At 39.3% G+C, this 24,137-nt stretch overlaps 1 protein-coding gene across 6 annotated transcripts in view; it reads left to right on the top strand.

The window, feature by feature from the left end:
- The window catches only part of plppr2a (phospholipid phosphatase related 2a), a 35,907-nt gene extending 13,236 nt beyond the window's left edge, over positions 1-22,671 (top strand). Inside the window, exons 3-8 of one of the 6 annotated variants that reach the window (XM_086056306.1) lie at positions 5,727-5,915; positions 12,598-12,718; positions 14,168-14,418; positions 14,703-14,879; positions 15,168-15,268; positions 17,312-22,671. In XM_086056306.1, coding sequence (XP_085912432.1) covers positions 5,727-5,915; positions 12,598-12,718; positions 14,168-14,418; positions 14,703-14,879; positions 15,168-15,268; positions 17,312-17,420 — 948 coding nt within the window. In that variant the 3' untranslated portion in view covers positions 17,421-22,671. Of the gene's footprint in view, positions 1-5,726; positions 5,916-12,597; positions 12,719-14,167; positions 14,419-14,702; positions 14,880-15,140; positions 15,843-17,034 lie in introns of those variants that run through there. The other 5 variants (XM_086056309.1, XM_086056304.1, XM_086056307.1 and 2 more) reach the window with 5 other exon arrangements.
- Positions 22,672-24,137: the final 1,466 nt, after the last annotated feature.

Here is a 24,137-nt window from a genome sequence, read left to right as displayed (position 1 = left end):
ATAGATGTGAAAACATGTGCGTGCAATTCCACCACTAGATGACACTGTTGCTGCATGGCAGACACTCACTTGTAAGCCACAACAAACTGATGCATTCAAGTGAAAACAAATGCAGTTGGATGCAATGTGAAACTAAACATATAAAGAGTCATAGCACCAAAAGATCATAAGAGTCATTAGAATGTCAACGTCCTTATTCTGGGATCTGTAATTTCCTGTTGAAATGTATTATGATGTTTTTTATTTTTCAATGAAAATTCATTCAATATTAATGAATCATCAAACATAATCAATAATCACATAATCACCTGAAATGTGGAATTATTTAAGAATTTTTGTGTTATACTATAGTCTTATGAGTTCTGTTAATGGTCTAGAATGTGCGTGAATGTCTTCATGACTGCCAGTAAAAAAAAAAAAAATCTAAAATGACAAAGGGCAATTCAAAGGTGAATCGCGTTGCAGATGCATGTCTTTTGTAACCTCACTTTTTGATATTTTTACTTGTCACACAAGTGTAAAAAGAAGTTAACCACTTTAAAGTAAAAACACTAAAAGCACTTGAACATATTTGAACTTTGTTGACAAGTGATGACTCGTATGATGATGCTGGCCTCTTGCATTAAATGTGAGTTTGCTTATTTTGTGCAAGTTTTGTCGATAGTTCACCTCTTCTCACATTGTTCTTCAGTGGTTATAAAAAAGGAGCCAAAGAAAAAGCAAAACAGTGCATCTTTTGATATGGTCTGAACTGAGGTCTTGTGAAATAACATCTCACATCATGTAAGACAATGGGCTCTTGTGAGACTGAATTTTGTTTCGTTTTGTTTTTTACAGAAAATCTGGGTCAAATAAGAATTGTATGACCATGGGGGAATTTGTATTTAGAGGTTGCACTTCAGTACAATGCAATTAATGTTAATGACCAAACATCAAACAAACATATTTTCTCACTAATTGATGAGTCTATTGAGATGCTTTACTTACCCTGGCCTATAAAACACTGTTTCCCAGCAGGAAAGATGTGATACTGTGCTGCATTATCCATTAAAAGATAATTGTAAGATAGTCTGCATGATGTCAGGCAGAACATGACATGAGAGAAATGGGAGAGGTGCTTTCGAAATGGGGAAAGAAGGCTGGGTTGTAGGACGATTAAAGCGATTATCTCGCTTCTGCCATTCCCATTGGAATTCACGTTCCCTGCAATCCTCACATTTACAGCACAAATCCACTCTTTCCATCCTCCTCCTCACTTGCCTATGAACACACACACAAACACGCAATCCGAGAAACACGGATGAAAAGAATGCAGCCAGGTCAATATTTCCTAACTCTGTTTTACCAGCGCTCCTTGTTTTCTTTCCAAGCCAAGTCTCTCACCTGAGATACAAGACATCTGAATTACATGCGTAAACGCTTGTGTCTCTCACATACTTCTCGAAAGTACGTGAGGTTGGAGGATAAACAAGGAAGTGAAATGGAAGAACACACATGGGCTATACTAATTGGTTCCCATGGTGAAATTATGTAAAATAAAAAAAAACCCAGCAAATTAATATGTATATATAAAATGTTTATAGTAGACAATTTCAAAAAATTGGACTGAACGGAAAGAATTGTTGTTGGCTACAAAAATGATTCATGATGAATCCGTTGCATCTTGTGCCAGCTGAGATACCACTAGCTTCTGGCATTCAGAGAAATCATCTGTCTACTCTAGATAAACACAATGTTATCCATCCATCCATTCATCCATCCATCCATTTTCAGAACCGCTTTTCCTCACACGGGTCGCGAGCACAGAACTCTTCAATTTCATTCGTTTTACTGGGTCCTCGTTTACGCTGGTCCTGACGTGCAAGGTTTCGAGGTTACGTATAAGAATACGCTGCATCGTGGCATAAAACAAACCCCTACAATCACGGACCACAAGAATTTTCATCCAAATATTTACTTTTAGTTAATTAGGACTTCACTACTGCATGACAGTGATACAAATTTGTGTTATTCCTCGACATAGGAACGGAATTCCGTCATAAACCAAGGGCCACCTGTACATGTAATTTCTAAAGGAACTGCAATTTGTGGTTGTTATTGTAACAAGGTCAAATTTAGCAATGTATTGTGTTTTGTTAATGACACTGAACATGTTTTCAGAGGTTATAAATAAAAATGAAAGTACAATAATGATCGACATTTTTCCAACAGAGCGGCTGCTGAGGAATTAAATGCAGCATTTGTTGAGTTCTGCCTCACAGCTTGTTCCCCATAGAAACATAGAAATATCTTACATGTTTACATGGATGGAACTCATAAGCATTCTGTAGGATGGGGAATTCGCCAAATAAGTACCTGTATGAATTTGCTTCAGGAATAGAGTTATCACTCTATTTCCCCAGTCTGTTCGACATCTATCAGCAGGGAGCCTTTCATATATTTGAAGTGACAAATCAGTCTTAGTGCAGGCCAGTGAGCTCGTCCAGCTCCTGCTGAGAAGCTCTAATTAGCACTGACCGCCTGTCAGTATCTTATTCGCGCAATGTCACCCACATCTCTATGACAGCAATCTTCCTTTTAGAAGATTTGTTGTGACATAACTGTGGTTTTAAGAAAGGAGTAGGAAGAGACACAAAGGAAGAGCAATGGTTTTAGAATATAAAAGTGGGAGCATGATGTGTGGGTAGTTTTGGTGTATGTACTGGTGATATTCTGGTGAGTGGGTGTCTTTTTTTGTGAAGACTGAGTGTAGACTACAAAGACACTGGCTCACTATGAAATAAAACAAGGTCTCACAGCAAAACTGTCTGTGGAATATCGAGTAACAGAAAGATGGAATAGTATTCCCACACAGTTTATATTCAGTTCAGATGTTCTGTTTGTTTGTTTGTGTGTTTGTTTGTGTGTAACATTCTGCTAATAAAAAGTTGTTAGTTATTTGTTAGTGCCCTGTGATTGGCCTACGCATTACCAAACAAAAGAACAAATGCTTGTCAAAGTTTACCTCCATTAAACAGATTGAGAATTTTGGCTTGTTCTATCTGGGATCGCCTCGATCACCGGATTTGTTTGGCAGGTTGTTTTCTTTTCATGTCGTATGGACTAGCAGTGGCTGCGTACTAGGGCGTTGTATCAGTTAAAGAATGGTTTTGCAAGCCCTAGTCATGGGGAATGTTCATCTCATCATCCTTTACGGCAGATTCCTGAATGGTTTTATATTATCAAGTGCCCTGACCAATGAGGGAGCATCTGCAACTCATCGAGGTTAGTGGTGCAAGCTCCTCCAAGATGGCACATCAATACAAGGTGTAGCCATCAGGTTATTATAATAACAAGTAGGGGTGCATATGGACATTTTGGTCTACTTCTCAAAGGAGTCTAAGTGGATTTTGGTGGCTTGGTGATGAAATGGTGTCTCCACCAGTGACAATGCAGTCGAATCTTTGGGCACCCACTCTCTTTGGGCTCTGCACTGCATGAGATCCATCCATCCATCCCAAAACGAGCTGATTTCACTATGGAAGGAAATAAATATGAAAGATATCTATAATTATTGATTCTTGGGGTATTTCATGAGTTTTGAAAATTGTTCTATAAATGCACAATATGGGTCCCGTGAGGGAACCGAATGTTCATATTTACAGGAGCTACTTAGTGAAATTAATGTCCAAAATCCACAGTATTAGTAGTAATGTTCTAAAAAAGTTCATTACACATGGAAGTGTGTGTACACTTGTAGTCTATTCATTTAAGTGAATTAATAAATGGAAACATTGTGAGCTGGTAAATTACACTCATTTAATATGTCCATAAATTCATTGATATTAAAAATGCTAAGTACTTTAAAGTACAGTATAGTTTTTATAAAACTAATTCATTGTTTTTAGAGGGACCTTGGTTCATGGTCTTTCTCTCAGGTGCGTGGTATAAATTAAACATTTGTGCCCAAGTGATAATGAAGTTGCTATCCCTGTTAAGTGTAGAAAGGCGTGTGAAAAAGTTGTCTTGAAGAAATTCACAGTTGATGGGTTGATGGAGTCTGTGATGTCACACTTTGGAATCCAGTTTTTCACGGGCTGATTTTGGTTTCAGTTGATCGTTGCTATCTTCAATACAGGTTTCTAAGTTGAATATTTCATTCATTGAGATCTGAGATATGTAATTTAAGTGTTTTCATTTTGTTTGTTTCTTGTCAGGGTAGGAAGACAACACATAAAAAAAATAATAATCCTGACCCAGACAAAGAGTACTTCATTTTTACATGAACAATTTTATTTCTTGTGGCTAACAGCACAATGGCCTTGGAAATAATAGTCAAGCTTTTGACTCTGGGGAGGTAACGAGCCTAAAATAAAATCAGAGTAAATTTGCCTTGCCCCTACCTCCTTTCTATTATCTTTTTGTTCTATCCCTTTTGAACGTCTAACTTATTGCTTCTCCCTGTACTTCATAACCATTGTCATGCTGCGCAGGTGCATTGTAGCGTGTATGGATAGCCGCCCCTCTTAATGGAAAGCATGTGTATGACGATAAAAGCCCTGCGTCTCCTTGTCTCTCTGCTTTGAATCCTCCATCCATGAAACGCCAAACTGCTCTTTTAGATAACATAACTTTAACAGCATCCTGCAAGGAGATGGCTTGACCTCCATGGAGAGACAAAAGGGAATGAAACCATAAGCCATGTTAAAGGCATTCCCCGCAAGGTTGTTACAAGTTGGTATGTTTGGAATTTTTTTCTTTAATTGAAAGAGTTGCGATCAAATGAGTTACAGCTTTGTTTCTTTGTTGATGGGCAGAAGAGAGCAGAATAGACTAGAATGGCATGATTAAAGCACCGACCCCTGCCAATGCTGAACTGTTAACAAAAATGAGGTGCCATTGTTTGTTCATTTGTCATTCTTTTCCTTTGTCAGTAGACTGCTTCCTGGTTCAAAGATTATTTTGAAGACAGAACAAGCAAAACCCTTTCTTAGAAAGAATCATTTCTAACTATCTGTCGGACTATTGTCTCTATAGCCTTTGCAAGCATTTTGCAGGTCTATGTTAAAATGAATTGGCAAGAGTGTTGTCTGTACATGACGAGCGGTTTGGAAGATGACATATATACATATATATATGTGTAGTTTATATGTTGACTTTGTACAATAATTGTGTACTCTACGAGGCCTCTACTAGCCTAAACTGGCTGTTGACTGCGGAGAGTAAGGATGTATTTGCACTTTGAAAAAAACAAAAATGTCTTGTATAAATTGGAAACACATGGACTACCTTTTTCTGTCATTTGTTATTTCACTGTCCATGTAGCATACGACTTGACACATTCAACTGTAGCATCTTAACAATGCCTGGCTCCTTTCTGTCACAATATCTGCTCTCTCACTCTTCAATTCCTTGTTGAGGAACCCTCTTTGGTTTGATTTTGTTCGCATTTTTCTACCCCGAAGAAGGGGAAAAAAACTTCCAGCATCACATTTCCTATCACTTTCATGTCTTTATCGTTTTATGTGTGCGCTCTCTCGCTCTCTTTCTTCTCAGCCTCTAATCTGGATCCAAACACTGAAGATCTCACTCCGTGTCTGTTATTTTCCTATGCATCTCCTCATTGCAAACGGGAGCTGGGACTGGACTCTCCCAGCTACCTCTCTTCCCCCTCCTCTGCCTCTCCCTCCTCTCGCTCTCCTCTTATCTTCTCATTTCCTAACGGAGTGATAATGTTCTATTTCCAGCTGGTGATCATGGCTGGGACGGTTCTCCTGGCTTACTACTTCGAGTTCACAGACACCTTCCCCGTGCACGTCCAAGGGTTCTTCTGCTATGACAAAAGCTTCTCCAAACCCTACCCTGGACCAGACAACACCAGCAAGATTCCCCCGGTCCTCATCTACTCGCTCGTCACTGCCATTCCCACCCTCTCGGTAAGAGTTTTACTTATTTATGATGAGTGTGTGAGAAAAGCAAAATCAGCAAGTGAATATGCTTCTATTAATAAAATATGAGGGTGAAGAAAAGAGATTTGATGGACAGTAAGGCTGTCAAAGTCACTGCCATGTACCATACAGGTCGACGGTTGTTTCTATTGTGAGTGTTGTTTGATGAATTATTTCCGGTATTTGTTGCACTATAGATATAGTGAGCAGATTGGTGAGCTGCATGGAGGTGACACCCGCCCCCTCAACCCCGACAAGCAGGTGTTTGTGTGTGCATATGTGCGTACGAGCGTGTGAGCTCCTGCGTCTACAATGCGAAGGAGCAGGAACGTAGTTATAGAAAGGACGCTGACTCAGGGACGTGCCACAAAAGAAAAAAAGAGAGCTGAAGTCAGTACATAGTTATCATGGCTTGCAGCAAGAAGAAAAAAAAAACTCTCTTGGTGGGCACTGAAAAGAGACAATTTTCACAAAGGAAAGCAATTTCGTGGGAGGGCATGTGCTCTGCGTTTGGAGGAGGGTAACTGTTTAGTTCCAAGAAAGATGGTGAGCATGGATCTTCAAATGTGCAACAGACCCAAAAAGGCCCACAATACAAATTTATGCCCCATGAAAAACAAAAGGTTTTTCTTTTGAGAGAAAAATATATTTTCAAACTTTAGCCAGCAAGAAAACACTTTTGTAACGGGACTGTGCATCCTGAAATGCGCCAGTAGAACTGTTTGATTTCCGCCTGATCAGAGAGCAAAAATTCATGAAGGATCACAATGATAGTTCTTTGGAATGGGGTAGTAGTAATACCGCAATACAATTTCAATGAAATGTTACTGTTTATTCTTACAATGGACTAACACAATTTTAATATAAAGTGCTAAAATGTTATGTGCATATACAAGCAGCATTCTTTTAGGAAGATAATTAGCAAAGGTAAATCACACTCTAAAAACACTTGGGTTAGAAATAACACAATTTTGATAATAATAACACAATAACAATAACAATATAACACAAAAACTTGCCTATAGGTGTGAATTTGAGTGTGAATGGTTGTTTGTCATTGTGACTTCTCTTGGCCCAAGTCAGCTGGGACAGGCTGAGAGATGGATATAGAAAATAGATGGATATTTACTGTTAATTGTCCAAGAGTGGCTGGTTTCACTATTTTACAAAAAATTACGTCATGATCTACTATGAGGAATTATAACCAACCACCTACAGATAAATAAGCAAAACTGCAGCATCTTGCATATGAATACAAGGGTTGACTCATTTACAAACCCCATTAAACGATCCTACAAGGCCGCCCCAGCAGTTGGTGCTTTCCTTCCTCTCTATCTAGGTCATCACACATCACTTACACCTACAGTACTAGTGTTTCCTCACATGAGCTGACAGAGAATTCATTGTGTACAGCTGCAAGTTAAATGACTGCACTAAGTCTGTGATGCACACAGGCTGGTACAAATGAACTTTGCCATCAATCATTGCACTCGCGCTCAATCGTAAGGAGAAGCACCACAGTGCTTGATGGTAATGATAGTTTCGCTGTATTACTTTGTAGCTGCAAAGTAGATCGGCAATGAGTATTTTTTTTTTTATGAATCATGCATACACAGGGTGAAATAAATGATCGCGGCAGGTCATTTTCAGAACATAATGCATTTTTTAAAGTTATAAATGAGGGGATGGTCGTATCACTTCCAGAACATGAGTTTTTCTTTATATGGATATTTTTTCCCTATGCAATATAGCAGGGGTGTCAAACTCATTTTTGCCGTAGGCCATATGGTAGTTATGGTGTCCCTCGGAGGACGTTTATCACTGTGAACCCATAGAAATGTATGACTGCCTTATATTATCACATATACACAACAAATTGATGAACTAGTTTTAAAATCAGAAGCCAGTAAATCCTTTGTTCAACTCTTCAATTTATTTTAAAGGAGGGATTGGTGACAAATGTTTGCAATATCTCATGCAGTGTTAAAACTGAAGACAATGTGAAAGGCACATGTCAAGTCAACACATATGATTTGCCTTCGCGGGCCGCATAAAATGATGCCGGATCCAGCTACTGTGTTTTTTATACAGGACAGTATTGTTCAGTGCATTTTTTTGTAATGATAAAACATATTGAAAAATGAATTTCGGGTGTATTGGCGGCTAGAACCAGGGCAGGGGCCCAAATTTTTCTTTCTATTTTAATTGTTTTGAATTCAATTTCATGTACCTTCATTTGGGCAGCATATTGGTGAGCACATCTATCTCACAGTTCTTAGGCGTATAGAAAACAGATCTTCAAATGTCCATATGTTACCCCATAAAAACACAGACCTCCCTCATAGTTGAGCCTCGTGCACCATCATCCCAGGTCAAAGACACAGATGGCAGGGTGGGCTCCGTGGTGGGAGATGGCAGCACCAATTGTTGTGAATGGGTTGGGTTGAGCTTTTCCGTGCTCTGCCCCTGCCATGTACATAAAACTGATCATTTATCACGGTCTGCCTATTGGCTCTCTGCTGTAAATGCTCACAGCAATAATCCAAAGATGGACTGAATAATTTCCAAAACATGTCATCTACATTTCAGAACTCATTTCTCCATGAGTCATTATTTCGGTTTTATTCATGTGAGCTTACCGACCTCATCCTCTGTACCAATTTCCTGGTGGACTAAGTCAGCCCCTGCATCAACTCAATGGATTAGGCAGTGAACGATGTGATTGGACAGAGGGAAAGTGTGCTTATGCCTTTCTGTTGCTGATCTACTCCTTAGTTCAGAAGTGATACAACTTATAACAAGTTATGCCTTCGTTTTTGGGCTCACTTGGCTGTCAAATTGTTGACCGCAAAATAAAGAGAGAGGAAATCCACCATGATTCTTGTTATTTGTTTTCTATTCATTAATTAGTCAGTGCAGTGTAGGGGTGGAAGTAATGTCTGTTAGTTCAAGTACACAGCTAAACAATGTACATACAGACTAGTACAACAGACAAGGCTTTAATGACTGTCCTTGAATCTATCTTTTATTACAATGCCCACTTAATACATAAAAAACATATACCATAGGCTACTATTCTTAAACAAGAAAATAATGACTGAAAATAATGCATTTATCCATAAAAGTAATGTGTCATTTGTGATTGTATCACTATGCATCATTGTCAATTATAATTTATATCCCATTTTCCAAATATTGTACAAATATTACTGTGGCATAATTAGACAATATTTATTGCATACTATATACTAAAATGCTTAGTATTGTGTTTCGTTTTGTGCTTGCTTTGATTAGATTAAAAACATGTTTTTATTCTTTCTTGGTGCTGCTCTTTGTGTTTGCTTCAGGCATTCTATATCATTAATAATACTTTGTCTTTCTACAGTATCTATCTATCTATGTATCTATCTATCTATCTATCTATCTATCTATCTATCTATCTATCTATCCATCCATCCATCCATCCATCCATCCATCCATCCATCCATCCATCTCTCTGTTTGTCTGTTTGTCTGTCTGACAGCTGAGGCTAAAGGGAAAGAAGTATTTTCCAAACCTTGAGCCTGGGTTTTAAGTTTTACCTTACATCCCACATTCAATCACTTCAAAGTAAATACAGTACAATGAGTGTATCCTACATCATGACCTAGCTAGCTAGTAGATGAACATATTAGGACATACGGCATGATGTGCTAATGCAGGGGTGGGCAATTCCTGTATCCTGGATGTTTTATATGTCTCCCTGCTCCAACACACCTGATTCCAATGATCAACAGGTGTGAATCCCACGAGTGGTATCCTTGCAGTTTGTTTGATGAGAATGTCTTTTCTCCATTTGTTTGAAAGGTTTGTTTCCTCTCCTTCCTTTTTCTTGAACCAGTCATTCACACATTAGCTTCTGTCTGTTTCCTTTCCCAGTTTAACACGTCCTCTTTCTTTCATATTCTCCTGAGTGATGCACTTCCTTTTATTCAAGAGAAGGGTTCACAACCGTTGATCAGGTCACAGGTGCCAGGACCTGACAGAAGTGTTTATAAATCAAATTAAATGTGCAGTGACTAATGGAATATTCACCAGTCTAAGCTTGAATTTCAGGTGTTACTTTCAGCAATTTTGTGCGCAATTCTGAAGAGCTAATAGAACACAATTGACCTAGCGAACATTATTTATCAGCTGCTACATTTGCATGTTGCAAGAAAGACGTCACGTCACGGTCTGGTGCAGCTGCGACCCATTGACCGATATTGCGGAAAAAAGATGAATTAATGTTGAGCATACAACATGAGTAAAAGACAGTGAACTAAAGGCATCAGAGCTGCATTAGTACTACATGCTTAGCATCAGGCCTACCACCCACTACTTAGCTAGCTACGCCTGAGGCAATGTGCTCAAGAGTGTTTGTCAGCAGTGACAAAAGTGACAGCACAGTACGTTGATTAGCACACATATTCCGGTGTGCACAGCGCTCCATGGACTGAACGTCCCCGTGGACACTATCCTGTCTTTAAATTGCCCCATCAGTTGATATCCAGCGTGTGACATTGCCCTTAATAGCTCTGACTTAATTCAACAGATCAAATCCTCCTTCAGCTTTAATTTTGTGCTTGTAATATTGTTTAGATGGTTGCCATGGAACACCCTCAAGGGTTATGTTTCACTAATGGTAGAAAGAACAAGCTAGGCATGCAATGAAAAAGCCTCTGGAGGTTTTTACCTAATTGAACTTGGCTGGAACTGCTAGGAAAAGCCTTGAACAATTTTATCCCCAGTCCCTCGCTTTCATGCTCCCTCTGTTGACTACAGTGTTTCAGTCTTCTGGATAAATATGATGATGAAAATTCGAGGGGGGATAAATATTGCGTGTGTGGAAAAAGAGTTAATCCACCCATTTTTAGCTATCTCCGGGGGCGGCCATTTTGTCACTTCTGCCGACTGAAAATGACAGTTGCTCAGGGCTCAGGTAACAACCAATCACAGCTCACCTGTTTTCTGAAACTGAGCTATGATTGGTTGTTATCTGATCCCTGGGGGTGTGATGTCATTTTCAGTTGACAGAAGTCACAAAATGACCATCCCCAGAGATGGATAAAAACAGTGGGATTTTGTTGTTTAATTCATATTCCACAAACACAATATTAATCAGAATGCTGTCTTTCAACTAGTGGGTCTGCTGGGAACATATTGAGAAAAATATGTTTGGGTTGATTTCCCCATCAAGTATTTTTTAATCCAGTGCAGTACACCCGTTAAGTATAGTTCAATTGTATTTAACTTTTAAGTACAATGCACTTGCATTGAATATTTTTGTCAGAATCATATGAAAACACAGGTGGAGGATTCAAATGCAACTCAAAGGCATAGGCACGTTTTACAGTTTCTATTAGACCAAAAGATCTCACCAGCATAAATAAATACTAACAACAAAAAGCGACCATGACAAAAGGTCGACGTGGTAAGTAAACCAAAGTGCCTAACTAATGAATGTGGACAGAGTGCCACGGGAGGAAGATACGAAATGAAACTAAGCAAAAACTAAGTACCTAAACAAGTACGTATACAGGGCAATGACAAACTCGGCAACTGAAAAATCACAGAAGTACTTACTGGAAACTAACAGACGGCGAGAACCGATAAGTACTACTGGCAGGTACTAGGACAATACAGGAATATGCATGAGAATTAACAAAATGCTGTGGCAATGGCAACAAGTAACAATTATAACTCTGCAATCTTCCTCCTGTGACTCCTGGATTTAAATAGCCTGCTGTTTAAGATTGCCAGCAACTGAGACGCAAAATGAAATGAAACAAATAATTCAATAGAATAAAACAGAATATCACAATTTTAAAAGTCCTATTTTTCAAACATTGATTTAGTTCGTTTTTATCTAACATTTAACTTGAATAAAGTGAAAAATTAGAGAACCACTGTTCTAATGCTTTTGGAGTGCTTAGCAATGCCGGTTGTGTGACTCACTCAAGTCCACAGGATGATTCGAAGCTCCCCCCTTTTTACAAATGCTAATCCTTACGGATTCAGTTTGTTAGGGTATTAGGTGTACACTATTAGATACAGCTCACCAAAGCAGGCAATCCAGGGTTGCCTTGAGAAAGACTGAGAAGCTACTCTCCCATTTAAAGGCTAGCATACCATTAAAATGGCAGTCTGCCAGATAAGAAATTCATCACTTGAGCTTCAGCCAAAAAAGTGACTCTGAAGTATCCCTAAAGCATATCTGAAATGACACTAAACAAATTGTGTGTCATCTTCACTGGCCAAGTTTTTGGGGGGCTTTTGAATTACAATGTTAGCATGATTCATTAAAGTTAGTTGACGTCGTTATATTAATGAATGTGCTCAGTGCATTCAACAGTGCAATGCATCCCGCATGTAATTACATAATCCATCATGTTCATGACTGTTTTGGTCAAGTGCATAAAGGCATTTTAATGCTATTTAATGCAAGTAAGAATACAGATTTGTTGTATGGGGATTTTTGGGATGCTTTTCTCTATAATGTTTGAACATTTATTTATCAATCTTTTAGCAATGTGAATATCGTTTCAAGAAAATCCCATACATTGTTGTGTTGTTTTCATTCATGTAAAAGTTACACGCAACAATTTCCAACAACTCTATCATAGTTTTTTTTTTTTTTTTTTGTCTCCAGATTCTTGTTGGAGAACTGTGTGCTTTCTTCACCAAGGCAGAGGGAACTCAGGAGAAGACCATTGTGACCGCAGACTGCTGTTACTTCAACCCCCTACTGAGACGCATCATACGCTTTTTAGGTGAACACAGCTTTGTATTCCACTTCCTTCACACTTCGAAATCCTCACTGTCATTTTCCTCATTGGGATTAATGTAAAAGTCAGTGAAGAAGGACCAAATTAACATGAAAGACAATGGCTGATGACATTTTAAAGTTTTCTAGCTATGTCAACTGAACAAACAGAAGTCATTTAAATAATTAACTGCATGTAGAAATTAGCATATGATGATGAATATCCAGAGGTGAAAGCTTCAGTTGCAATTTCACACCCAAGATGATAATAATGTGTTGATGCTATTTTGAGAAGCAAGACTTGTTATCACCTGTTTTATCTAAGAGCTTCGAGAGATTTGTTTTGCTCTCTTCTGCTCGATTCAACCTAATTCTGATGGGGTTTTTTTTCCCCTCATGTGACCCATTTTGGATAGTGTCACTGTTGAGTTATCACCTTGTACCTCTACTCTCTACTATGACGATTTTCACTTTGTAACTTAACGTTGTCATAAAACCGTGTTACTAATCAACCAATTTTAAAGCGAGGTTCCACCGTATAACCTTTCATTTCAATTCAAATGTCCGCAACACATCTGTGGTAATGAAATTGAATAAACACATCTGATGTAAATCAAAACTAGGGCAAAATCTTGGAGGTACGCAAAAAAGGGAAAATGATGGCAAACGGCAGTCGGTTAATGAGTAGATTAATGCTGAGGGTAACTGTCATTTGAAACAATGGGGAGAAGAATTAGACCAAACTTAAAAGGGAAATCAACTCAAACATTTTTTTCAAGAATATGTTCTATGCAAGCCAACTAGTTGATACATGGCATTATGATAAATATTGCGTTTGTGGAATAAGAATTAATCCACCCATTTTTAGCCATCTCAGGGGGCGGCCATTTTGTCACTTCTGTCGACCGAAAACGACATCACAACTGCTCAGGGCTCAGGTAACGACCAATCATGACTGACTTGTCTTCTGAAGCTGAGCTGTGATTGGTTGTTACCTGAGCCCCGAGCAGTTGTGATGTAATTTTCCGTCGACAAAAGTGACAAAATGGTCGCCCCCTGAGATGGCTAAAAATGGGTGGATTAATTCTTATTCCACAAACGCAATATTTATCATAATGCCATGTATCAACTAGTTGGCTTGCATAGAACATATTCTTGAAAAAAAAGGTTTGGGTTGATTTCCGCTTTAATGGAATTAAATGTATGTTTGTTTGCAGGACTTTTGTGTTGTTCTACTGGTATTTTTTGATTGTGTGCATACAGTATGTCGATTTTTTTTTCAGTTTTTACTTGTGTAAGCACTGTAACATACTGTACTATAGGTTAGGGGTCAATAAGTGATATGTAAACAGCGTTTGAATCATCCCATTTAGACAGAGAATGAATGGGCAGTGCGAAGCCAGCATTTAAAGACTCATGTGCTTATTTCTCACTATCTCTATTCATCTGAATCCAGGTGTCTATGCCTTTGGTCTCTTTACTACAACCATCTTCGCCAATGCCGGGCAGGTGGTGACAGGAAACCAGACTCCTCACTTCCTCTCAGCATGCCGACCAAACTACACAGTCCTGGGCTGCCAGTCCAACACGCAATACATCACAGAGCGCCGGGCCTGCACCGGCAACCCTCTCATTGTCATGTCTGCACGTAAATCTTTCCCATCCAAGGACGCAGCACTCAGCGTCTACTCTGCCGTGTACACAGTGGTAGGTTGATACATGCTGGCGGTGGCGCTTCTGTAAAAAGATATAAGAGCCATGCTATCAATCTCACCTCCTTGATTCGAGATGATGGTTTCCAGTTGACCCTTTCAGTAAGATGGAAGTCAGCCATACATCTTGGCTGGAAAGCAAATGTGTATTTCGCTTTAAGATGGGGTGGAGGAAATCCTGCTAACTTCCATTAAATGCAATTGGTTGGTTTCTGCACTCGGGTATCCTTGGCTTTGTTGTTCCCCACCTTGTGTGCTCTCTCACTTGCCTTTCTTCAGATGTATGTGACGCTGGTGTTCAAGACCAAAGGTACGCGTCTGACAAAGCCCACCGTCAGCTTCACCTTGCTGTGTCTGGCACTGATCGTAGGCGTGGTCAGGGTGGCTGAATATCGCAACCACTGGGCTGATGTCCTGGCGGGATTCTTCACTGGCGGAGCTATTGCTGTGTTTCTGGTAAGGAGAGAAAATTGAAGTACAGTACAGTATTTTGGGGATGTATGGGTTTTCATTTGCACATTTGTGGAACGCTTCATTCTCTGTTGCTCTTGAGGAGGTTGTAAAGGGTGTAACAAGGCCACTATCCTGCATGTTTTAGATGTTTCCGTCCTCCAACACACCTGATTCAAATGATCAGCACCTGCAGATCTTGCAGGTCTCTCACAGTCAATTGACTTTCATACTGTTTTTCAAGCGTCTCTCTAACTCTTCCTCCAGGTGACTTGTGTGATTAACAACTTCCAGCAGATGCAGCCCAGGCCTTCTGCACAGCTACGCCAGTGCCCCGAGTCAACGCTGGGTATGCCCATGGTGACGCTGCCCTGTGTGGAGAGTCCACTAGAAAAGTTAAGTGGCCCTCAGGTAAGGGCCGGGGCATGTTTACTCCCATCGAAGACCGTCGGTGATAAACACTCCTTGTCTTATACCTAAATCTGCTGTCCTCCTTTTTCACCAAACAACCCAACACACATGCTTGCATGCCGTGCCCAAATGCACTCAACAACAAAAAACAAGAGGCGAATCCTTTAATTCTGTGCACAAGCACGTTGTGCAGTCAGCTGATAAGAGAACAGCTGGGATTTGTTCTTCTGGCGTGAAATGTGCTGTGGTTACATTTCAACAAGAGAATGGAACAAATTCTATTGTGTGTTTGTTTGGAAAGGACTGTTTCCTCTCATTCTATGGTGTTATACATGTATACATGCAGAAAGTCACTTATGAGTTTGTTGAGAGTCAGCTGTTTGCCCTATAACCCCATAAAGCATTGTGGGAAAATGAAATGCAGTGGGCTGTAGAAGTCTGCTTCATAATGCTGTGATTTACAAAGCAGCTTTATGGATGGGGCACCGCGTCTTTTGGCTATATTTACACGGATGGATTTATTTTTCATCTGAAGGCATTTTTTTGGCAGCTTTGCACACTGTGTACATATATATATATATATATATATATATATATATATATATATATATGTATATATATATATATATATATATATATATATATATATATATATATATATATATCGACATCTTCAGAATGTACTTTTCTTCCCCAAACTTAGTGTCCCCGCCCCCTACTATGTGTGCGAGTGGGCGGGGGGAGGAGCAATTCTCTCTCTTGGTGCTCAGCTTGTTTACCAAAGCAGAGGCGTGAGGAACAATTTGTGTGATACTAATGCAGCGTTCAACCGACTAGTAAAATACTAAACGTTAAATAAATCGTAGACGGTTAAACGACTAGTCGCGCACATCCCTAATGTATATATATATATATATATATATATAAATATATATATATATATGATTATTTATAATTAATGTCACTACAAAATAAAGTGAGAAAGGATAAAGAGAGATAGTATGTTGTAGATTTTTTATTGAATAACTAATAATACATTATTGCATATTGTTTTCGTGATATAAAATGGCCTATATCGTGATAGAAGATTTTAGATCACCTATGTATATACGTTATGCAATAATGTATTATTAGTTATTCAATATATAAAAATCTACAACATACTATCACTCTTTACCCTTTCTCACTTTATTTCGTAGAGACATTAATTAAACAGACCTGTATCAAATGACAAATGCATCCAGTTGTTCTGGTATATAAACTTATCAAATGTAAACAGAAGCACAGTAGCCTACATATTTTTGCACAAACATTGACATCAATCAAAATAACACATAAAAAACAAGTTTTTTCGGACAGTGTAGAAATGTATTTCTAAAAAAATCAATAACAAGAAATGAAAATACAAATTTTAAAAGCCCACTTTGTCAAAATGTTTCCACACGAGCATGAGAGAGCATCAAACGTGACAACATTCAGCCTCTTGATCCAGCTTCATTGGTCAGATGCTGTTTTAAACACATGTAAACAGCTTCTCTGTTCTGACACTGCACATTGCATAACCGCGATAAAAATAGCCTTCAGAAGCACTTCCCAGTGACGTAAATATAGCCACTGTGTTTGGAAAATGCCTTGCGTCCTTTGTGGTCTGTCACCTGTTCTAACCCATACCTGATTGCCTATTTTCCTCTGTCTCCCACCTTGCCTCTTTCCTCTCAATCTGCTCCCTTTGTCCCTCACTCTCCACCAGCATCCGGCACTTTGCTCTTCCCCCCCACTCTACAACACCTACGTTCAACCATTCTGACCACCTCTAAGTCTTTTTGACTCTTGCCCCACTATCCCCTTCCTTTGTTCTCATATTTCTGTTTTGTAGCTACATGTCAAAATTACCACAAGCCCCAAAGACATCCCCTCTCACCCCTGCATCCATGTGCATCTCTCTTGATGAGCCTTCTCTTCGCTTTCCTCTCTCCTCCGTCTCCCCCCACCCTCTCCTCTTTCTCACTCCTCTCTTTCCCCTGCAGACTCCGCGGGGATCTCCGTTCACCGAGATCACATGACCATCAGCCCTATCGGTTCCCCGTCACACCCGATGTCCTCATACTGTCTCGCTCCATTTCCAGCGAAGTCTAGACCAGCAGCCGGAACAGCACTCTCCTCGCTGTGCCGCACATTCAGCCGGGCGGTACGCGACACTGCACCGCTCCTATTCCACGCAGGTCTAGACTGCTGATACACAATTCTAAAGTACACACACACATCCTTCCTGTTGACCCCCACCCACCCAAACTCCCAGGGAACCGATAGGCTAGACTTTTTCAAAGACCTTCTCTTGGCTGGAACCCCAGTGAAGGACCAGAACATTCACTTTTCCTTTTCAATAATCTTTTTTGCCGTGTTTCTACTTTTTTATATGAAATCATGTGAAGCTCACTTTTTTTCAACTGGTGTGCTTTGTGTGCAAAGACACATCAGACTGTGACCACAACGAATGTCCATGTTTCCTCCCTTCCCATTCCACCAAAATGCAAACATTACAGTGAACCCCCATTTATTGCGGGGCATACATTCCAGAACCACCTGCAAAGGTGCAAAACTGCAACGATGGAGCATCATAAAATTGAAAACGATGTTGCTCATAAACACACATATGCAGTAGAAACACATACAAGCAGACAATACAACAATACTCAATGGGGATAACTATAACTGAAGATTAGTTTGGGGCCTTCTCTGTCTCTTCCCCTTCTTGACGCTGTATATTGTATATAAAATATGATTTGTTCAGAGCTGGGCATTTTACTAAAAATTGAGCGTCCGTTATTCATCATCCGTCTGCAGCGTGGGTACACTTCCGTCGTCCCCCATTTGCCTTTTATTCGGGGGGGTTCAGTTGTAACCCCCCGAGCAACAACAATTCACTATTGGCCATCGAGGCCTCGCCGAAAAAAATAGACTAATGACGGACTGCAGACGAAAGACAGATTAAATACACGGGCTTCCAACTATTCTTAGGCCGTCTATTTTAAAATTTTACCCGTCATTCGTCAACCGTCAGCAAAATGGACGTCCGTCATAGACGGATAGACGGATCGGCCCCTCACATAGACGGAATGCCCAGCTCTGGATTTGCTAAAAATCTGTGATATGGCGGGGTGGTATTAATGATGAAGCGCAATGTAATTGGGGTTCACTGTATGCAAAAAGAAGTGCACGCTGAAAGTAAAATGTGAATCAAGGTTGGATTGATTTGGTCTGCCATCATGAAGTTGCTACCTTGGTCCAAAGAGGAATTGTGTGCTCCTGGTTTACCCATAAAAAAAAAATCCTTTTATCCAAAGTATTCCGTGAACACAGATGTGATTTTTACTTTTTTGCACTCCTTCGCATTATCTTTTCACTCCCATTTTCTCATTACTTTCATGCATGCAGCGCCTCAAAGCCACGTGTGACACGCACACACACACTGTAGTCGGAGTCGCTATATGTACTCTAGTCAGCACTGCTTGAGGTTTACTCGGATCAAAGGATCCATTTGTGGTCTCTCGGCAGACATTGTAGACAAAAGCAAACAGGATTAAAGGGGAAACATCTTCACATGGCGATCAGCGTCATGTTTCTTTCTGGCTCGCTGCGAACTGATGCAAAGTTCTTATAGGCGTGGAGAGAAAAATGTCATACTTTCCTCTCCACAATTTAGGAGCAACAGACAGCAAAATACAGACTATCACAATCAGGCGCAACATTTCCAAATGGGCAAGAAGACTTTAACCAGAGCTGGGCATCGCCCAACCGCTACCCGTGTTCTACCCTGCATATTTAATCGGGCACGTGATCCCGGTCCATCCCTCGTCCTTTTATTTTGTATTTTTTCCTTACTCGGCCGCATGTAAGGAGTGCGCCACCTGCGTGTACGTGGTACAGGTCCGTTCTCGATTTTGTCTGGCTGACTCGGACCGACTGTGACCACGTGGGTCGATTAAATATGCAGACGGGAAATAGGCGGTGCCCAGCTCTGCGCTTTAACCAAGTCACTTCAACAATGTCAACTTTAGTTTGCATTACTGTACGTGCTGGAATGACCTTGCTGACCTAGAACATTCATTTCTGCGCATATTTGCAGTTCATGCGAAGCTACTGGATCTCAAGCAGGGTACACGTTTACCGACAATTGGGCCAAATCGGAGCATTTACCCTCCCTTGCGATCAAAGTCGTTCGAGGCGCAATTTTCGAATGTGTCTGACCGATTATCCTGAGCCGTTATTCTGTGGTGTGTTCAGAGTGATTTTGCCTCGCTGATCTGCTCAGAAAATGGTCAACTACACTGTTCAACCTGTCTGACATTTACAAAGGCTTTTGTGTGGATTGAGACATGAAACGGAACAGTTCTCATTCAGGAACCAGGCTTGAGGCTTGTTCTGTTGCCGGAAGCAGCTGGATGTGTCGAGTATTGGTGTACGTCATGTGTCTCCCCAGTCATTCAGCGCAATGAAAAATGACTACTAGCTACCCTAACTTCTTTTATTTCTTTTTCCACTTCTACTTTTCCTCTTTGTGTTTTCCAGCGGTTTTGATGCCCTGTGGCACCTTGCAGCCTCTTGCAGGTCAGTCTTAGATAATTTTCGGGAGAAGAGGCTTATGGTTGTCTGTGTGGTGTCCTATGTAAGTCATCTGAGTACACCACACACTATGAGAGCAGTAAGAACACATATGGCATTTTTTTTCTTTCTCATGTGAAGGGTGTGTCATGAGTTAGGATGACATCCAAAGAACATTTCGATTCAATTTGCATAATGTCAACAAATAATTCAGACCAGTCTGCAAGCACAATATTTAATCAATTTCCGTCAATAGTCTCATTTCTTGAAAGTATAGTCAAGTATTTCCTTTTGTCAGAGTACAAGATGTTGAATAACTTCACGTGCCTTGTTAACTCGCTATCGCTCACAATTGTCAGCCAAGTCAGATAGCTGAGGTGAAATAAATTGAAAAATCATTGCCAGCACTAGATTCTTAAATTGTATTATTTAGCTCTTATCAGCAAAGCATGCTTTTGCATTAAGACAAGATGGCAGAGGTCAGTTCAAAATAAAAAAGAGTCTTTGAGTCAGTGTCTTAACTTTTAACTCAGTTCTTAAAACATTCTGGAATTATTATTATTTTATAATAAAACAAGCACCATATTACTGTAGATGGTACAGATGCGTACTGACATTTTCCTTCCTGTTATATATTATTAATATTATTATTTATGTTAATCTTTCATTCATTTATCACGGGTGAATACTCACTGTTTTCTGCCACAATTTTAGCGATGATTTGAATTGATAATTTTTTTTATGTGACATATGGTTTGCTTGTTTTCGTCACGACGTGTAAACTTGATGACAGTTTTGCTGACTTTGATGTGCACACTCCCTCCCATCCGTGTTTTCATTCACCCTCCCCTTTGCTTCTTTCTCCCCAAATACTTTCACAGTCCACCTAGGCATCGCTCCTGTATTCTTTTTAATTATCATTTTAGTTGTGTAATGTTTCCCTCTGCTGGAGAATACACACATAAACGTGTGTGCACACTTACATTTGTACATGTTGTCTCATGCTGTTTATATTGTCCACCAGTTTAATCCACTTTTTACACTGAAATCTGTAGAATATTGTACATAGTTTATTTATTTCTTTTTTTGTATTGAGAGTCATATATTTAGTCAAACATCACTTCCTCTCTTGACCGGGGAAAATCTTGTATTTATTAGTTTAATAGCAATGTCATCATGAGAGTGTCTAGCTACTTATTGGATATATTGGCTGGAAAATATGACCATAATTAGGTTTCAAATAAACTGCTCATTGGACCAAAGTAAGAGATTGAAAAAAAAAAGCAAAACACTGTCAAAGGCTAAACATTATCATTATTATCATTTGAAATTTAAAAGCCAGCCACATGATAGAAATATAACAATCATCCAAAATGTGTTATGAAGTATTATTTGTGGCTAAAGCTAATATAAGACAGCTATTGCAATACTTCATCCCAATGAAAATGTGAATTAGCAAAAAAAAAAAGTTGCTTCACAAGAGTAACTTTTCCCCACCTCCCGTTTTTGCAAGGACTATATGATTATGTGCAGGCATCTCATATTTAAATCTGTGTTGGGATGTGAGGTTCAAGTGCACATTTACTGATTGCCTTGCACTGCAAAAAGTCTAAAAGAAAAACTGCCATTCTGGAAGTTCAGAGATGCAGTGTCTATGCATATCAATCACGTGTACAAACATTTTGTCAGACTCATGACATTTGCCGCATGACATCCCAACATCATGGTTTTCCATCATTGTCACCATGAAGCAGAAATGCCTTAAGAGCACTGTAGAACTTTATGGTCAACGACAGCACATATGGCAGGGGCCAGATGTTCAAAGGTCATCTGACTGGATTTTGGTTATTGGGTTGGATCGAATTTTGAAAATGGGTTGTTCAAACGGAAAAGAAGGATTCTGAAATTGGATTAAATCATGTAATATAATCCTGTTTTTAATCTGGATCAAACCTTCAGTTTGTGTTGTTCAAAACATTTCAGGAGGATTATCTTGATCCCAACGGGGTAGAATTTCAAGGTAGATTTTGGGAAGAAAATGTAAAAAAAAAAAGACTTAAAAAATTGGTAAAGTAATCTATTTGCGTCATTTTACATTTACTTCACTTAATATTTCTTATTTGTTGTGGCTCGGATGAGTCTTCATAAAAGAAATCATAAATAGTGGACGTCACTTAAAATGACTCCATGTTGGCTCTTCTACCAGTCTTCACATTACTGGTAGCCCACATTGTGATATGTCGTCCCATGTAGAACACTGGTAATTTTGAAAACGGTGTATCCGGATCTGGGTCATACAATCCAATGTTGCTTTGAAAAAACGTCATAAAAGTAGAACGGATTACCTGAGCCTGGACAGCAAAGAAATTTATTTCCAAATCAGTCAATCAAATGATTGAGATTAATTTTTTTGAACAAATGGCCCCTGATGATTATTCTGAGTGTAATGTGTGTTAATATTTTCAGCGCACGATTAATATTTGTGCATTGTGTGTCAATGTTGTCTGAGAGTGGCTTTCGAAATGTGTCAGCGCAAAAACAAAGGCCTGAGAAAAAAAACCCACCTGATCAGTACATATTTTCCCCGCATTCAACCATCAGCATGGCAGTTTACTTTCCTGTCAAGTAATATGTGTTTCAGTGAAGAACAAACTCTGCAGTTGACTGAATGAAAGTGAATAAAAAGCACCAGTGTCCCTCGGATCTGCAACACTGAGGGGAACACATTTCCTTTCTTCACATCTTGTTACAGCAAACTGTCTGTTTTGTAAGAATTGTGTGATGAGAACAATAAATGGATATTGTAATTGGAGAAACTCTGTGAGTTATTTCGTCAAAAAACATTTTTTTGGTTTTGTTGGTTACATTGGACCTCTTATGTGGTCCAAAATGTGTGCTTGTTTCAATGGGTGCATGTGACAACTTGGATTTGACAGTTTTCACACACAGTAGATATTTAGATTTTAAATTTAAAAAAAAAACTTTTCTCAGTGTAGTTTGCATACACTGAAAAAAAAATGGTGTGTTGAATGCAATCAATTTAATTTTATCACGTGGCTACACAAAATAAAATCATCTGAGGCCAGAATTTTTTTTTAAGTAGATGTATAGTCTGCTCCGACTTCTTGGCAAGATCACTCTTGAAAAAGAGATCTTGGTTTCAACGGGTTTTATTTCCTGGATTAAAAAAAAAAAAATTCATTGATTGATTGAATTAATCAAGTTCACAGTGAGTATTCGTAGTCGGTTTGTGAGTAAATTGAGACAATATTTCTATAATCATACATTTTGTAACATTTGTGTGGGTGATGTGCCGTGAAATTGTTCTCCTGTAAAGGTATGCCTTGGCTCAAAAAAGGTTGGGATGCAGTACTTTTTAGACAATCACCTGTAACTGAAGAACTTCACAGAAGAGATACTGCGGCATCTCCATGACAACAGGCTATGGTGATGACTTGTCTGATGACGAATATACAGATTTAGATAAGTGTTAAGTATTATTTTGTATATATTATTTATAATTATAATTCGGTTTTTATTCCTGTAAAAAAAACAATTTTAAAAGGCTGCACAAAACAGTATGTCTTCATCTTTGACAGAGAATATGTAACAATGAATGTACATTAAAATGAAAACACATCAGAATAATCCTATAAATTCAACAGCACTACATCATGTTGACAATTCAACAAACTCCTTCTCGTCACATGTGCATGCATTTGCAATTTACATCCAAAAGGTGGCACTGTACGTCATGGATATTGCTGCTTGACGCGGGGCCCTTGACACGGGTAAACATTTCTTACATGAGGCTATTTCCCAACTCGAGTCATGAAATTGAAAAGAGGAATTTTTGCACATTTTGGGACTCCACGAACCTGTGCTCTAAAAGGCCGATTTTCTTAATGACAGTTATAAAAAATAGCTTGTGCGTCACATATCTCTATGTCCTTCAGTCTGCACACTCAAGAAACTCCAGCAAGAGCTCGTTTCTCTCTAATTTAAGGAAAACCGTGAAAATGAAATGAGAGTGAAAGGTTTAAGAGGTGCTGCTGGCTTTGATTGCAGCCTGCTCAGTTCTCCAGACTTTGCAGAGCTGCACCTGCAATTCCTGAAAACCTCTGGTTCACTGAATTTAAAAGACTACCAAGTATTGTATCCAGAGGGATTCAAAGGATGATGCTGTTTCCTTCGTAGTTGGTAGCATGCCACCTGCAGCGTCTTTCTTTTATTTTTTGTTTATTTATTTAC

This window comes from Filicampus tigris, chromosome 16, assembly GCF_054856515.1.
Source record: "Filicampus tigris isolate MCC_2025a chromosome 16, RoL_Ftig_1.0, whole genome shotgun sequence".
NCBI classification, from domain to species: domain Eukaryota; kingdom Metazoa; phylum Chordata; class Actinopteri; order Syngnathiformes; family Syngnathidae; genus Filicampus; species Filicampus tigris.
The sequence above is the reverse complement of the archived record's forward strand: the minus strand, read 5'-3'. Positions and strand labels throughout refer to the sequence as shown.